At 43.0% G+C, this 17,647-nt stretch overlaps 1 protein-coding gene and 1 long non-coding RNA gene across 7 annotated transcripts in view; one reads left to right on the top strand and one right to left on the bottom strand.

Annotated features, from left to right (window-relative positions):
• Positions 1-1,375: 1,375 nt before the first annotated feature.
• The window catches only part of LOC106608308 (kinesin-like protein KIF13B), a 105,201-nt gene continuing 88,929 nt past the window's right edge, over positions 1,376-17,647 (bottom strand). For 5 of the 6 annotated variants that reach the window (XM_045721142.1, XM_045721145.1, XM_045721143.1 and 2 more), the window contains 10 exons: positions 16,858-17,034; positions 16,550-16,642; positions 15,682-15,840; positions 15,280-15,357; positions 15,027-15,086; positions 13,743-13,854; positions 9,342-9,475; positions 6,359-6,442; positions 4,991-6,263; positions 1,376-4,812 (listed from right to left, as the gene is read on the bottom strand). In XM_045721142.1, the coding sequence (XP_045577098.1) occupies positions 4,556-4,812; positions 4,991-6,263; positions 6,359-6,442; positions 9,342-9,475; positions 13,743-13,854; positions 15,027-15,086; positions 15,280-15,357; positions 15,682-15,840; positions 16,550-16,642; positions 16,858-17,034 (2,427 nt within the window). In that variant the 3' untranslated portion in view covers positions 1,376-4,555. The remainder of the gene's footprint in view (positions 4,813-4,990; positions 6,264-6,358; positions 6,443-9,341; positions 9,476-13,742; positions 13,855-15,026; positions 15,087-15,279; positions 15,358-15,681; positions 15,841-16,549; positions 16,643-16,857; positions 17,035-17,647) is intronic. The other variant, XM_045721146.1, reaches the window with a different exon arrangement.
• Positions 16,840-17,647, top strand: part of LOC123743511 (uncharacterized) — a 75,847-nt gene continuing 75,039 nt past the window's right edge. Inside the window, exon 1 of the long non-coding RNA XR_006770358.1 lies at positions 16,840-17,041. This is a non-coding gene — a long non-coding RNA (uncharacterized lncRNA). The remainder of the gene's footprint in view (positions 17,042-17,647) is intronic.

The raw sequence follows: 17,647 nt of genomic DNA, 5'->3' as shown, positions 1-17,647 counted from the left end.
TATACAGTTTATTGTACCACAATATTGATATTAAAAAAGAGATTAGTGGTCATCCCATCGATTTCGTTTAAAAATGTATGTCTAGTTTCCATCTAGAAATAAATGGAACATTCATAGTCAGATCAGACTGAATGCATGTATAAAACATTTGAAAAGTCATTAAAAACAAGCCCAATGTGCAATGTCTTAAACCCCCTAATACATTACATAAATATCAAAATCGGCATACAAAACAGAACCCATCCATGCACAGCAACTATACTGAACAAAAATATAAACGCAAATTGCAACAATTTAAAAAAAATGAGTCGTTCATATAAGAAAATTTGTCAATTGAAATAAATTGCTTAGACCCCACAGTATACAGATTTCACATTACTGGGCAGGAGCGCCAACATGGGTGGGCTTAGGAGGCCATAGGCCCACCCACTTGAGAGCCAGGCCCACCCACTCAGAATTAGTTGTTTTTTCCCCCCTAACAAAAAGGTTTTATTACAGACAGAAATACTCCTTAGTGGGCCTCCCGAGTGGCGCAGTGGTCTAAAGGCACTTGAGTCGTCACTACAGACCCGGGTTCGATCCCAGGCTGTGTCGCAGCCGGCCGCGACTGGGAGTCCCATGAGACGGTACACAATTGGCCCGGGTTAGGGGAGGGGTTAGCCGGCCGGGAGGTCCTTGTCCCATCGCGCTCTAGCGACTCCTGTGGTGGGCCGGGCCCATGCACGCTGACACGGTCGCCAGTTGTACGGCGTTTCCTCTGACACGTTGTTACGGCTGGCTTCCGGGTTAAGCGAGCAGTGTGTCAAGAAGCAGTGCGGCTTGGCAGGGTCGTGTGTCAGAGGACGCATGGTTCTCGACCTTCACCTCTCTCAAGTCAGCATGGCAGTTGCAGCGATGGGACAAGAGTGTAACTACCAATTGGGGAGAAAAGGAGGTAAAAAGTATATATAAAAAAAAGTTTCATCAGCTGTCCAGGTGGCCTCAGACGATCCCGCAGGTGAAGAAGCTGGATGTGGATGTCCTGGGCTGACGGGTTGGACATACTGCTAAATTCTTTAAAACGACATTGGAGGTGGCTTATGGTAGAGAAATGAACATTACATTCTCTGGCAACAGCTCTGGTGGACATTCCTGCAGTCAGCATGCCAATTGCATGCTCCCTCAAAACTTGAGACATCTGTGGAATTGTGTGACAAATCTGCACATTTTAGAGTGGCCTTTTATCCCCAGCACCGGTCATGCTGTTTAATCAGCTTCTTGATATGCCACACCTGTCTGGTGGATGGATTACCTTGGCAAAGGAAAAATACTCACTAATAGGGATGTAAAATTTGTGCACAAAACTTGAGAATAATAAGCTTTTTGTACATATGGATAATTTCTGGGACCAACACTTCACATGTTGCGTTATATTTTTGTTCAGTACACATAAAACACATATAGGTTGCATTTTACCTGTCCCACACTATCCCAAAACCTTATTTTTACATTTACGTCATTTAGCAGACGCTCTTATCCAGAGCAACTTACAGTAGTGAATGCATACATTTCAATTCATTTCATTTCCCCCCGTACTGGCCCCCCGTGGGAATCGAACCCACAACCCTGGCGTTGCAAACAACATGCTCTACCAACTGAGCCACAGGGAGGCCTTATAACATAACATCCAAACATAAAATGCTCCAATCAAGCAGTTTAAGTAAAGTTCATACATACAGAATATTTCCTGTTAGCTAAAAACAGATAATCATAACATATTGTTCTACTAACATAGGTAATAACCAGGGTTGGGGCAAATTCCATTTCAATTTCAGTCAATTCAGAAAGTAAACCAAATTCCTAATTGAAAAGCATTGAACAGAATTGGAATTTGTGTATTTCCTGAATTGAAATGGACTTGACCGCCACCCTGGTAAACAATATATGGCACGTGTTATTTGAGAACCTGAGACCAAATCAGGACAAAAAAAATACATTCAGATGATATGAAAGAAAGCTCTGAGGTGAAGTTTCCCCTTGGTCAGGGGTTCTCAAACTGTATGGGGCCTGGGACCACTTTTGTGATAGAAAATTCAACAAGGACCTGCTCATAATCAGAAGACATCCCCAGTGTGTTAAAAACAGCCTACAAGGAGTTTTAGTTTTACTATGACGCCTGCAGTGCATAGCTGAACAAACCAAGTCTAGGGCCCGGAGAAAGAACATTTAAAAAGGCCCGCCTCTTGGCATCAGAGAAAAAATGTTGCAGTTTTCAAACTATTATCCTGGAATTCTACACATTTTGCCACGAGGCAAAGAGCAAACGTTGCCATTTTAGAACTTAAATCACAGTGCATTTATGTTAAAAAAAATTTTTTTTATAAAAATAAAAAAGATAACTGGAATACTGTGGATACCAATATCCCTGTGAGCCTCCAGGGAGCCTCCAGGGTTAAGAACATACAATTACAGATTACTACTATTACATGACATTGTATTGTATTAATCACTTTAAACTTATTCCACGGATACCTTGGCCAAAAGTTGTTCAATCTTTTGTTAGTAATATCCGCCCCCCCCCCCCCCAAAAAAAGTAGAAAGTTCTAGCCGCTGACCCCTTGCAGTAGTCTACAGATCCTACTTTGAGAACCCCTGCCCCAGGTCATGTGTCAAACTCATTCCAAAGAGTGCTGGGTGTGTGCAGGTTTTCACGGCCTCCCTTGTACTTGATTGATGAATTAAAGCTAACACACAGCGGTAGGCTTGTCAAACGTTTGCCTGACAGTACTTAGCACCTCCGAACAGTGTCGGCAGTCAATCTCTCTTTTGTGTTCACACAGCAAAGACCTTTGAAGTCGTAAGCCACTGAGCCTTGTTAAAATACTCCAAACCAGAAGGTGGCAGTAGCGTTGTTTGGCAATGCATATCTGTGCGTATTGCCTATGGTCTAGATTCCAAGCTATCTGCGCAAATGTTGCTATTTCGTAGAAAGTAAGGGTCGGGAAGTATCCAGATGTTCATACCGTTTCTGTACCATACCAGGGTACACGGTATTACCGAATGTGCACACAAGGGTGCGCCATTAAAAAAAAACATACAAAAAAAAATGCTCAAAACAATTTAAGCAACAGGGATCTTGATCCATCCAGGAGGATCAATGGCTCTGCTGTAAACAAGAAGTTTGACCTTGACGTCTGGCAAGTTAGCAAACCATTGGTATTGAAAATCATACCAACGGTATTTCGAAATACTCCGATATAAGGTATATCACCCAAGCCTAGTAGAAAGTCTTTGTTGATATTAACCAGATGGCCACAGCTAGATAACTACCTAGCAAGATGACAAAGAAACCATTTCTTTCACTCTCCATAATCCCATACTGCCAGTCCCTTGCCAAATGTTTAGCTTGCTAGCATAACATAGCTAGTTAGCTAAGGACACTGCACTAACTCAGCAGCTAACACAGGTAGCTGTTTCATGGAAACTAGCTAATCCATTGTGATTGAATTATAAGGTCAATACTAGCTACAGTGGTAAGCTTGTTTGGAGGAAGTATTTAGTGTTGTGTGCATTGCGTCTGTGCACTTAGCTAGCTACCCTCTCATAGCCTACATTGCATATGAAGTGTGACTGGCTCATCCGTGGATGTACGGAGAAAATGCCCTATTTTAAAAAATGTTTTATTGGCTCTCCCACTTGGGGGTTGGTGCTCTCTGATTGGTTCAAAGTCAAATTGTTGGCCACTGACGAGCATTGCGATTCTACAAATAGAGTCGGTAGGTTCGTCGATACCAGGTCGGCATGCAGCAGGTACCCCTTTTGTTCTAGCAAGAGAAGGAACGGCCTCCCACTGTTATAAGTACCTATCGGCAGTCTATCGACAGTCAGATTCTCGGTGTGTTTCATGCTTTAAGGTCACTGATTAGTAAGGAACTCCTCTCACCTGGTTGTCTTAGTCTTAATTGAAAGGAAAAACCAAAAACCAGCAGACACTAGGGCCCTTTATGGAATGAGTTTGACACCCCTGCCCTAGGTACAGATCTAGGATCAGCTTCCCCTCCCCCAATACTTACCCTAACCATTAGTGAGGAAAATGCTAAACTGACCCAAGATCAGTGTCTCGGGGCAACTTCACAAAACTGGCTTCGGGATGAAGTTACCCCTAGGTACAGATCTAGAATCTGCATCCCCTCCCCCCCAATACTAACTTTATCCATGAGTGGGGAAAAAGTCAAACTGACCCAAGATCAGTGACTATGGGTAACTTAATCCTACTCCTTGATGCAGCCAGCACCATGAACTGGGCCTCTCCTCTATCTGTCCATCAGTGACTGAACATTTAAAACGAGCACAAGGTGCACCTCTTAGGTCTTGATATGTTGCTGTGGTTTTCGGTTGCGTAGTGTCTAGTACCCACCAGGTTGGGGTCAATCTCGTTTCAATTCCAGCAATTCGGGAAGTAAACTGAAATTCGAATTTTAATTTTCAGGGGGAAATTGAAAATTGGAATTCCAGTTTCCTTCTTGAATTGACTGAATTGAAATGAAATAGACCCCAACCCCGCTACTCTCTCCTCTCAGCTGTTCCAGGATTTACGGTTGTCTCCTTTGCGTCCGGCCCCAGCCCCCTCTCCCTTGGCCAGGGCAGTGAGGGCAGCCAGGTTAGGGCTGGACCCTGATAAGTTAGCACTGCGACGCTTCTGCTGCTGTCGACGCTTCTCCTTAGCCCCGCCCCCGACTCCTCCACGGCTCACCCTATCAGGACGCACCAACACCCCGTAACCAGGGTTACAGTGGAAGTAGTGCTTTCCACCCACAGACCCGTCGTTTTTCCCTGGATAGAGAAAGAGCCAGTGAGACATCCAACACTGGGTACGTTAATTTACTCAAAATATATCACACACACACAAACACACAAGACTTAGCTAGCCGTCACAAGAACTACAGCAGAATCGTAAAGTTAAAAATAAATACAAATCAGAACATATCACATGGTAACCTCTTCTACCTACCTGCAGGTAAGTCCAGCTCCACTCCGACCCAGGTTCCGTCTGCGAAATCCGTGGGTCCCAGGTAGCGCACCGTGCCACTTTTATTAGTTCCTACAGTCACAAACTCCCCCTCCTTCAGCCAGTCAGGCACCTTTGTGGCTGTGTCAGTGACTCCTTCATCTGAGTCAGAGAGGATCTCCAGAGGAAGAGAGAGATCAGCACTAAGACCACTGTTCCTGGCCTGGGCCTGGCTCTCATCCTCATAAGTAAGTGCAGGTTCAGGCTGGTCTGCCGGTGCTAGCTTGTATGTTGGTGCTAGCTGGTCTAGAGGTGCTAGCTGGTCTAGAGGTGCTAGCTTGTATGTTGGTGCTATCTGGTCTAGAGGTGCTAGGTGGTCTAGAGGTGCTAGGTGGTCTAGAGGTGCTAGGTGGTCTAGAGGTGCTGACTCAGCTGTTGCCGCACGCTGTTCCCGAGTTGGCTTTGGCTCCACTGGTGGTTCTTCTAACTGGATTGGGTCTTTTATGTGGACTGGTGGTTCTGACTTGTCTAATACTACAGACAGTTTTTCTGTTGACTTGTCTGGTGAAGACTGTGTCAGTTGTTCTTGTACAGACTTGACTGGCTGGATTGGTGGTTCAGACTCATTAGATACTACAGACTGTTCTTGTGTAGACTGTTTCAGTGACTCTGGCTGGATTGATACTTCAGACGGTAGTAGTCTGTAGTATTCTTGTGTAAACTTGTGTGTCAGTGACTCTGGTGGAGTCATATCTTCAGGTTCTCCTGAGGATTCATAGGGTTCTGATATGAGAAGAGGTTCTACGGAGGTTCCATGTGGTTCCAATGGGAGAGAAAATTCTGCTCGGAGTGTATCAATATCAGTCCTGTCTGCCTGGGGAGTACTAGTATCAGTCCTCTGTTTCTCTGAAGCTTCCAGGTCAGTAGCAGTGGCCTGAGGTATCTGAGAAGCATCCCTCTCTTCCTCCTGGCCGGCCATGTTAGACTCCTGATGAAGACACCGACCGATGTCGGACTCGAACGACTTGTGCGTCGCCTCACAGCCATCTGGATTAAGATTGGCTGACAGAGTGAGGTCCCCACAAATCAGGTAAGCCTCTGACAGGGTTGCCGTGGAGACGCTGGTGGACATGTAGCCGCTGGATGCCTCGCTGACTGGACTGGGGGCGGGGTCTTCCATCTCAGGGATGATGGGAGGGATGATAGCTTGGGGGAGGGGCATGGTTTTCGCAGCCTCTGATTGGCACTTTGGGGGGATGATTTCCCCAATGGGAACCTGTGGAATTAACCAAACAGACAAGCAGTGAATGGTGATGAGCATATTACCGTGCTTCTCAATACTTACTAGGGACAGACGATCAAGTAACTTACCAAGTGACGACTAAGTTTAGTATCCAAGTCCTCTTCAACACTTGCTGACTGCACTACGATGCGAGGTAGGCTCTGAGGGAGAGGCTAAAGATGAGAACATATGTTAAAAGTTTGATCGGAGATGTTTCAGAGTATATGACAGTTAAATCAATCATAGATGTCATTAAAGAAATCAAGCTCTCTTCCAGCCTCTGATCTAGGGACAGTATCCAGATTCCAGTCTCTGATCTAGGGACAGTATCCAGATTCCTGTCCCTTTTCTATTAAATCATCCTCCATTCTGACCTGCTCAAAACCCTGGGACTGAAATAAAGAATGATAAAGGCCATTACCAATAGGTAGCCTAGTGTTTAGAGCATTGGACTAGTAACCGAAAGGTTTGCAAGATCGAATCCCCGATTCTGTCGTTCTGCCCCTGAACAAGGCAGTTAACGTTGAAAATAAGAATTTGTTCTTAACTAACTTGCCTAGTTACAGCTAAACATTCCAAAGCCCTGTCTCCTCAGATAAGGGGAAGTGGAGGACAGCTAAAGACATGGGTTCAGGTGAGAAAAGACACAAAGCAGATCAGCTGCAACAGCAAAATCAGAGTTCTACTGGAATTCTGGAATCATAGTCAGAAATGAGAGGTGATTGTTAGCATCTTACAAGCAAAACATCAGATATTTTCAGCAGCAGGAGAAGAACCTACTGAGGTTATATAGTCAGCAGGTCAAACAGAACTACCCTGTCATCCTCTGGCTCAGCCGATAACACCTGGAACACAACCACTGTCATATACATCTCTCCTGTCCACTCCACCACTCCTTCACACTGCTGGAGAATATTCCCATACAGAGACTAATCAAATTATACCCTAGTATAAGAATATTTTGAAGATAAATACACAACGCAGAGTACTAATGGTCAATAGGGAAAATAGTTCAACAGCTGTTTAGAATGTGTGGAATGTCAGTCCTGAACTCAGAGCTACGTGTGCTACGTTTTCGTTGGTCTGTACATTGAGTCTGGAGCAGGATACTTGTTATTTGGCCATTGGCCCAGTTGTACTGCAAGGACTTCTGATTGGTCAACCCCAGGCTGGGGGGGGGGGGGTGTATAAATGGCATCCTGTTCCTTTGTTCTGTGGTGAAAAACTGAGGACAGGGAAGACTGAACATCTACTTCCCACCATAATATCTATGATTTGTCCTTTTCAAATAAATCTATTTTTCTCCCCCTGATTTGCTTTGGGGTTTGTGTTATTGAAGAATAACAAACTGCTAACACTAGTGTAACAGATGGCCGCTCCACATAGAGCAGGTTACTAAATGTGTGAGATAATGTGAATGTTGGTTATATACATATATAGTGTTTATGGGCAGCATGTGTTTTTTGTTGCTCTGAATGAAGCATATGCTATAAATAAGAACTGACCACAAAGCAGATGTTACTGTTAATAACCTGTTAGGGCTAGGGGGCAGCATTTGCACGTCTGGATAAAAAAAATGTACCCGATTTAATCTGGTTACTAATCCTACCCAGTAACTAGAATATGCATATACTTATTATATATGGATAGAAAACACTCTAAAGTTTCTAAAACTGTTTGAATGGTGTCTGTGAGTATAACAGAACTCATTTGGCAGGCAAAACCCTGAGACATTTTCTGACAGGAAGTGGATACCTGATGTGTTGTATTGACTTTAAACCTATCCCATTGAAAAACACAGGGGACTAGGAATATTTTGGCACTTCCTATTGCTTCCACTAGATGTCACCAGCCTTTACAAAGTGTTTTGAGTCTTCTGGAGGGAGATCTGACCGAACAAGAGCCATGGAACGATGATGTCCCATTAGACACCTGGCGCGAGTTCATGTTGGGTACCCTCGTTCCAATACGTTATAAAAGAGTATGCATTCGTCCACCTTGAATATTATTCATGTTCTGGTTAAAAAAGGCCCTAATGATTTATGCTATACAACGTTTGACATGTTTGAACGAACGGAAATATATTTTTTCCCCTCGTTCATGACGAGAAGTCCGGCTGGCTTAGATCATGTGCGAACAAGACGGAGATTTTTGGACATAAATGATGAGCTTTTTTGAACAAAACTACATTCGTTATGGACCTGTGATACCTGGAAGTGACATCTGATGAAGAGAATCAAAGGTAATGGATTATTTACATAGTATTTTCGATTTTAGATCTCCCCAACATGACGTCTAGTCTGTATCGCAACGCGTATTTTTCTGGGCGCAGTGCTCAGATTATTGCAAAGTGTGATTTCCCAGTAAGGTTATTTTTAAATCTGGCAAGTTGATTGCGTTCAAGAGATGTAAATCTATAATTCTTTAAATGACAATATAATATTTTACCAATGTTTTCTAATTTTAATTATTTAATTTGTGACGCTGACTTGACTGCCGGTTATTGGAGGGAAACGATTTCCTCAACATCAATGCCATAGTAAAACGCTGTTTTTGGATATAAATATGAACTTGATAGAACTAAAAATGCATGCATTGTCTAACATAATGTCCTAGGAGTGTCATCTGATGGAGATTGTAAAAGGTTAGTGCATCATTTTAGCTGGTTTTATGGTTTTGGTGACCCTGTCTTTGACTTGACAAAACATTACACACAACTCTTGTAAATGTACTGTCCTAACATACTCTAAATTTATGCTTTCGCCGTAAAACCTTTTTGAAATCGTAAAACGTGGTTAGATTAAGGAGATGTTTATCTTTCAAATGGTGTAAAATAGTTGTATTTTTGAAAAATTTGAATTTTGACATTTATTTGGATTCAAATTTGCCGCTCTTGAAATGCACCTGCTGTTGATGGAGTGCACCACGGGTGGCACGCTAGCGTCCCACCTAGCCCATAGAGGTTAAAGTGTAGCAAATATGTTCAGCAGTAGTGTAAATACTTGCTGGCAGATAGGGGTCTGGTCTATGAACTGACCAGAGATCAGTAGTGTTATTAGTTTAGTACTTTACCTGCTGTGGGACATGGGTCAGGACTCTCTTCTCCTCCCTGGTTGGGAACAGGGACTTTAGCAGTTTAGGGACAGGAGGAACCAGAGCCTTGACTGGGGAGAAATAAGAGGTAGCACGAGCACACCGTGAGAAACCTGGAGAGGGTAAGCAGAGGAAAGTGGAGGGAGGAAGAAGAGGAGGAGAGGAAGAGGGTACGAGAAGGGAGGACGAGGAGGAAGGGGGTACGGGGAGGGAGGAGGAGGAAGAGGACGGGGAGGAAAAAGAAACAGAGGACAGATCTGATAGATTAACCAACAGATGAAACCACAGAAACAGAGAACAGACCTGATAGATTAACCAACAGATGAAACCACAGAAACAGAGGACAGATCTGATAGATTAACCAACAGATGAAACCACAGAAACAGAGGACAGATCTGATAGATTAACCAACAGATGAAACCACAGAAACAGAGGACAGACCTGATAGATTAACCAACAGATGAAACCACAGAAACAGAGGACAGACCTGATAGATTAACCAACAGATGAAACCACAGAAACAGAGGACAGACCTGATAGATTAACCAACAGATGAAACCACAGAAACAGAGGACAGACCTGATAGATTAACCAACAGATGAAACCACAGAAACAGAGGACAGATCTGATAGATTAACCAACAGATGAAACCACAGAAACAGAGAACAGACCTGATAGATTAACCAACAGATGAAACCACAGAAACAGAGGACAGATCTGATAGATTAACCAACAGATGAAACCACAGAAACAGAGGACAGACCTGATAGATTAACCAACAGATGAAACCACAGAAACAGAGAACAGACCTGATAGATTAACCAACAGATGAAACCACAGAAACAGAGGACAGACCTGATAGATTAACCAACAGATGAAACCACAGAAACAGAGGACAGACCTGATAGATTAACCAACAGATGAAACCACAGAAACAGAGGACAGACCTGATAGATTAACCAACAGATGAAACCACAGAAACAGAGGACAGACCTGATAGATTAACCAACAGATGAAACCACAGAAACAGAGGACAGACCTGATAGATTAACCAACAGATGAAACCACAGAAACAGAGGACAGACCTGATAGATTAACCAACAGATGAAACCACAGAAACAGAGGACAGATCTGATAGATTAACCAACAGATGAAACCACAGAAACAGAGGACAGATCTGATAGATTAACCAACAGATGAAACCACAGAAACAGAGGACAGACCTGATAGATTAACCAACAGATGAAACCACAGAAACAGAGGACAGATCTGATAGATTAACCAACAGATGAAACCACAGAAACAGAGGACAGATCTGATAGATTAACCAACAGATGAAACCACAGAAACAGAGGACAGACCTGATAGATTAACCAACAGATGAAACCACAGAAACAGAGGACAGATCTGATAGATTAACCAACAGATGAAACCACAGAAACAGAGGACAGACCTGATAGATTAACCAACAGATGAAACCACAGAAACAGAGGACAGACCTGATAGATTAACCAACAGATGAAACCACAGAAACAGAGGACAGACCTGATAGATTAACCAACAGATGAAACCACAGAAACAGAGGACAGATCTGATAGATTAACCAACAGATGAAACCACAGAAACAGAGGACAGACCTGATAGATTAACCAACAGATGAAACCACAGAAACAGAGGACAGATCTGATAGATTAACCAACAGATGAAACCACAGAAACAGAGGACAGACCTGATAGATTAACCAACAGATGAAACCACAGAAACAGAGGACAGACCTGATAGATTAACCAACAGATGAAACCACAGAAACAGAGGACAGACCTGATAGATTAACCAACAGATGAAACCACAGAAACAGAGGACAGACCTGATAGATTAACCAACAGATGAAACCACAGAAACAGAGGACAGATCTGATAGATTAACCAACAGATGAAACCACAGAAACAGAGGACAGACCTGATAGATTAACCAACAGATGAAACCACAGAAACAGAGGACAGACCTGATAGATTAACCAACAGATGAAACCACAGAAACAGAGGACAGACCTGATAGATTAACCAACAGATGAAACCACAGAAACAGAGGACAGACCTGATAGATTAACAAACAGATGAAACCACAGAAACAGAGGACAGACCTGATAGATTAACCAACAGATGAAACCACAGAAACAGAGGACAGACCTGATAGATTAACCAACAGATGAAACCACAGAAACAGAGGACAGACCTGATAGATTAACCAACAGATGAAACCACAGAAACAGAGGACAGACCTGATAGATTAACCAACAGATGAAACCACAGAAACAGAGGACAGATCTGATAGATTAACCAACAGATGAAACCACAGAAACAGAGGACAGACCTGATAGATTAACCAACAGATGAAACCACAGAAACAGAGGACAGACCTGATAGATTAACCAACAGATGAAACCACAGAAACAGAGGACAGATCTGATAGATTAACCAACAGATGAAACCACAGAAACAGAGGACAGACCTGATAGATTAACCAACAGATGAAACCACAGAAACAGAGGACAGACCTGATAGATTAACCAACAGATGAAACCACAGAAACAGAGGACAGACCTGATAGATTAACCAACAGATGAAACCACAGAAACAGAGGACAGACCTGATAGATTAACCAACAGATGAAACCACAGAAACAGAGGACAGACCTGATAGATTAACCAACAGATGAAACCACAGAAACAGAGGACAGACCTGATAGATTAACCAACAGATGAAACCACAGAAACAGAGGACAGACCTGATAGATTAACCAACAGATGAAACCACAGAAACAGAGGACAGACCTGATAGATTAACCAACAGATGAAACCACAGAAACAGAGGACAGACCTGATAGATTAACCAACAGATGAAACCACAGAAACAGAGGACAGACCTGATAGATTAACCAACAGATGAAACCACAGAAACAGAGGACAGACCTGATAGATTAACCAACAGATGAAACCACAGAAACAGAGGACAGACCTGATAGATTAACCAACAGATGAAACCACAGAAACAGAGGACAGACCTGATAGATTAACCAACAGATGAAACCACAGAAACAGAGGACAGACCTGATAGATTAACCAACAGATGAAACCACAGAAACAGAGGACAGACCTGATAGATTAACCAACAGATGAAACCACAGAAACAGAGGACAGACCTGATAGATTAACCAACAGATGAAACCACAGAAACAGAGGACAGACCTGATAGATTAACCAACAGATGAAACCACAGAAACAGAGGACAGACCTGATAGATTAACCAACAGATGAAACCACAGAAACAGAGGACAGACCTGATAGATTAACCAACAGATGAAACCACAGAAACAGAGGACAGACCTGATAGATTAACCAACAGATGAAACCACAGAAACAGAGGACAGACCTGATAGATTAACCAACAGATGAAACCACAGAAACAGAGGACAGACCTGATAGATTAACCAACAGATGAAACCACAGAAACAGAGGACAGACCTGATAGATTAACCAACAGATGAAACCACAGAAACAGAGGACAGACCTGATAGATTAACCAACAGATGAAACCACAGAAACAGAGGACAGACCTGATAGATTAACCAACAGATGAAACCACAGAAACAGAGGACAGACCTGATAGATTAACCAACAGATGAAACCACAGAAACAGAGGACAGACCTGATAGATTAACCAACAGATGAAACCACAGAAACAGAGGACAGACCTGATAGATTAACCAACAGATGAAACCACAGAAACAGAGGACAGACCTGATAGATTAACCAACAGATGAAACCACAGAAACAGAGGACAGACCTGATAGATTAACCAACAGATGAAACCACAGAAACAGAGGACAGACCTGATAGATTAACCAACAGATGAAACCACAGAAACAGAGGACAGATCTGATAGATTAACCAACAGATGAAACCACAGAAACAGAGGACAGACCTGATAGATTAACCAACAGATGAAACCACAGAAACAGAGGACAGACCTGATAGATTAACCAACAGATGAAACCACAGAAACAGAGGACAGACCTGATAGATTAACCAACAGATGAAACCACAGAAACAGAGGACAGACCTGATAGATTAACCAACAGATGAAACCACAGAAACAGAGGACAGACCTGATAGATTAACCAACAGATGAAACCACAGAAACAGAGGACAGACCTGATAGATTAACCAACAGATGAAACCACAGAAACAGAGGACAGATCTGATAGATTAACCAACAGATGAAACCACAGAAACAGAAGTGACAGATCTAAATAAGGAAAAGGTTAGCGATAGCGATCATTAGCCCTGACGTAACAGAGGCATTTGTTTGTTGTTCTCACTAGTCTCAGGGTGGATGTTCTGGGCCAGAGGCAGAGCGGAGCTAGGCAGGGTGCGTCTGGAGTTGGACGGTGGAGAGAACACTGACAGGTCCTGGTTACTCTCTGACCAGCCCTGAGGAGACGAGAAGCAGACATTATCTACATATATTGTTAGATATTTTTACTGTATTGTTGTAACAACAAAAAAATTGTAATTGTTCAAACTGTTTATCTTATGTTGCAATTCTGCTTCATAGTCAAATGAAAGTATAAGTGAAACTAGGGGCTGAAAATATGGGCTGTGTGCATGGGGACGTCTATATGCATTTCAAACTGTAGGCTCAAAAGCCATTTTGGGTTTACTACCATTTTATTTTGGTATTTTTATTGTTCAGAAATGTGGTGGGTCGTCTCTTCGTTCGCGGGACTTTATCCTGCTAACTGTTCCAAATGTCCGAACTGAATTTGGTAAAAGGGCTTTTATATGTACTCTGCGCCATCGGTTTGGAACGCCTTACAAAATACATTTAAACTGGAAGAACTTGTCCCGATTGGTGTTTTTAAATCACTGATGAAGGATTTTGGGACTGATTCCCTGACCTGTCAATGTTTTTAATTTGCTGTTTTATGATTTTGTTATACTCTTGTGAATTCTATGGTTTTTACTAGATGACTTGTAGTTTTTCATGTTGTTTGTCTGTAATTTTTGTAATGACTTGGCGCTGCCTATCTTGGCCAGGACGCTCTTGAAAAAGAGATTTTAAATCTCAATGAGCCCTTCCTGGTTAAATAAAAAATGAAAATATAGCTGCGAGCAGCATTGAACGGGGTTCACAGAATGACAAAAAGGACACAAGATCAGTTGGATAACAAAACAAGTACTATAATGTAGGAACTATTTCACATTGTTCGTCGGCATAATATAAACCTAACAATCGTTTGCATGAGACAAAGTCCACTTGATCAAGAGTTATTGTTCTAGTATTACACCCCCCCCCATCCCCACTAGAATAGAACACAGTAGGGGTTGGCAATAGCTTTTGCAGAACAGAACAGCAGCCCAATTCAGCTTGTATAATAGGCCGAATCCGTGCCATTATTTGAGACCAAAGTTATTCATGGGCTCTAGTTTCTGTGTGTCAAATTAGGAAAAATAAGTTACCAATCTATTCTGGAGTTATTTGACCATGTCAAGACCAATTATTCCACTAGAGAATAACTATAGCTTTGCTGTGAACCCCTAATAAAACACATTTATCAAAGGTAAGTCATTGACAACAATAAGGACGTTGGTTAAAGTCTCACCTTGTTGTCATTTAGCCTGTGATTGGAGGACAGATCCTGTCTGCTCCAGGATCCTGACAGCTAAAATAAAGGGGATTGAAATCAGGATGAGATCAGCATGGAACATGTTACTAGGACAGGTTGTTGTAGGTGTTACTGGTTAACTAACTAACTAACTAACTAATGACTCAGTTGTTCAATCAGTTACAGGCAGGATGTTATGGGTTTGAGTAATCAGTGAAGGATAGGGAGACCATGTGATGTAGATTCTTACCCGGTTCACGTTAGGAGAGCTGAGAGCACGACTTGGAGACTTGGCCTTGACAGACAACTTCTCCTTTACTGCTACTTCCTGCACAGACACACAAAGACAAAAGACACAGACAGACACAGACACGGTTTATGTTACATAAGAGTTGAGTATATGTATTATTGCGTGTGTGCGTGATGTCGTGTGTGTGTGTGCGTGATGTCTGTGTGTGATGTCTGTCTGTGTGTGTGTGTGTGTGTGTGTGTGTGTGTGTGTGTGTGTGATGTCTGTGTGTGTGTGTGTGTGTGTGTGATGTCTGTGTGTGTGTGTGTGTGTGTGTGTGTGTGATGTCTGTGTGTGTGTGTGTGTGTGTGTGTGTGTGTGTGTGTGTGTGTGTGTGTGTGTGATGTCTGTGTGTGTGTGGACCTGTCGTAGTCGGTCCAGGGTGAGTATATTCTCCACAGCCAGGACACTGCGGAGGTACTTCTCTATGGCAGCCTCACTGTCCGCTGAATGGACATCCTGAACATCTACACTGGCTGCTAGTCTGGCCAGCATCTCTCTGTCCTCTGGACCCTGGACATGCTGGAGGAGGAGGAGGAGATGAGACTTAGATCAGTGTTGGCCTTTTGGAAGAGAGATCCACAAGCTATTGTCCTTCATGTGTCAGGGAGCTGCAAACAACAGTCTTTCTTCCTAGGAGGACCACTTCCAGTAAAACTAGCACTCACTAGCAGAGAGGCTGGTCAGCTCACTAGCAGAGAGGCTGGTCAGCTCACTAGCAGAGAGGCTGGTCAGCTCACTAGCAGAGAGGCTGGTCAGCTCACTAGCAGAGAGGCTGGTCAGCTCACTAGCAGAGAGGCTGGTCAGCTCACTAGCAGAGAGACTGGTCAACTCACTAGCAGAGAGGCTGGTCAGCTCACTAGCAGAGAGACTGGTCAGCTCACTAGCAGACAGACTGGTCAGCTCACTAGCAGACAGACTGGTCAGCTCACTAGCAGACAGACTGGTCAGCTCACTAGCAGAGAGACTGGTCAGCTCACTAGCAGAGAGACTGGTCAGCTCACTAGCAGAGAGACTGGTCAGCTCACTAGCAGAGAGACTGGTCAGCTCACTAGCAGAGAGACTGGTCAGCTCACTAGCAGACAGACTGGTCAGCAACATCCCACAGACCAGCACTGGTTCACAGACCGGAAGTTGCAAACCACTGCCATAGATAATGCATACAGAGGTTGGCAAACTGAGATAGAATAGCTTATGGGTGCCACGTTGGCACCGATAGTTCCTCTCTCACCCCAGGGATGTTGGAGACGATCTCGAAGGTGACTCCACAACCAGGGATGGTGCTGCGATGAGACATTATCTTCAACAGACTCCGACTCCAACCCTGATATATAACCATGATATTAACATGTAACTATAGCCAATGTCCTTACATCATACAAAACCATTGCTAAAAGGCTGGATACTAATAATTAAAGATTTTTAAAAAAACGAATGCTAAAAACATGTACCGCTGTATTATACAGGAGGAGCAAGTTACTGAGCAGGTTCCTGACCTGTAGTCCGGTGTGTGTGTGTGTGTGTGTCTCTCCCTCCTACCTGTCGTCCAGCTAGGTTGACACAGATGCGTTTTCGGAGGACCAGGTGCATGTTAGCAGGGTGAGAGAGCTGAACTACGACCCTGACGATCAGGTACACCCTTAGGTCAGGTGACACGCTGCGACTCAGCTGGGGACAGTTATGTACCGTCGAGTCCCACGACGCCTCTGCACCAACCTGGGAGGTAAGAGAAGGGTTATAAAAGTGTGTACTTGGTGTAAGGGAAATTTTAATGTTTGCTCTATTCTTATAACTAATTTCTATATTCTATTCATGTGCTGTTCTATAAACCAAATTCTGTGTTCTTGCAAGTGGCCGACTGTACAAATCACACCTATCAGTAGCTGCAATTTGGCAGTACGCCCAGACGTTGTTTTGAGAACGAACGACCGTTATTTGAGGACAAAGGAAAGATATCTCAGTTTCAAGGTCTCAGCTTAGAAAGAAGAAAGAGGTCTTGGTCGGTCACATGAATGAAACAAAACGGTAATGATTAATTAATTATAGTAAATCATGCAAATACTTGTCTGTGTATACCGTATACACTACCGGTCAAAAGTTTTAGAACACCTACTCATTCCAGGGTTTTTCTTTATTTTTACTATTTTCTACATTGTAGAATAATAGTGGAGACATCATAACTATGAAATAACACGTATGGAATCATGTAGTAATCAAAAAAGTGTAAACAAATAAAAAAAAAATGTATATTTGAGATTCTTCAAAGTAGCCACCGTTTGCTTTGCACAGTCTTGGTATTCTCTCAACCAGCTTCACCTGGAATTATTTT

This window comes from Salmo salar, chromosome ssa06 (genome assembly GCF_905237065.1).
Source record: "Salmo salar chromosome ssa06, Ssal_v3.1, whole genome shotgun sequence".
In the NCBI taxonomy this organism is placed as follows: Eukaryota; Metazoa; Chordata; class Actinopteri; order Salmoniformes; family Salmonidae; genus Salmo; species Salmo salar.
This window is presented reverse-complemented; position numbering and strand designations above follow the sequence as displayed.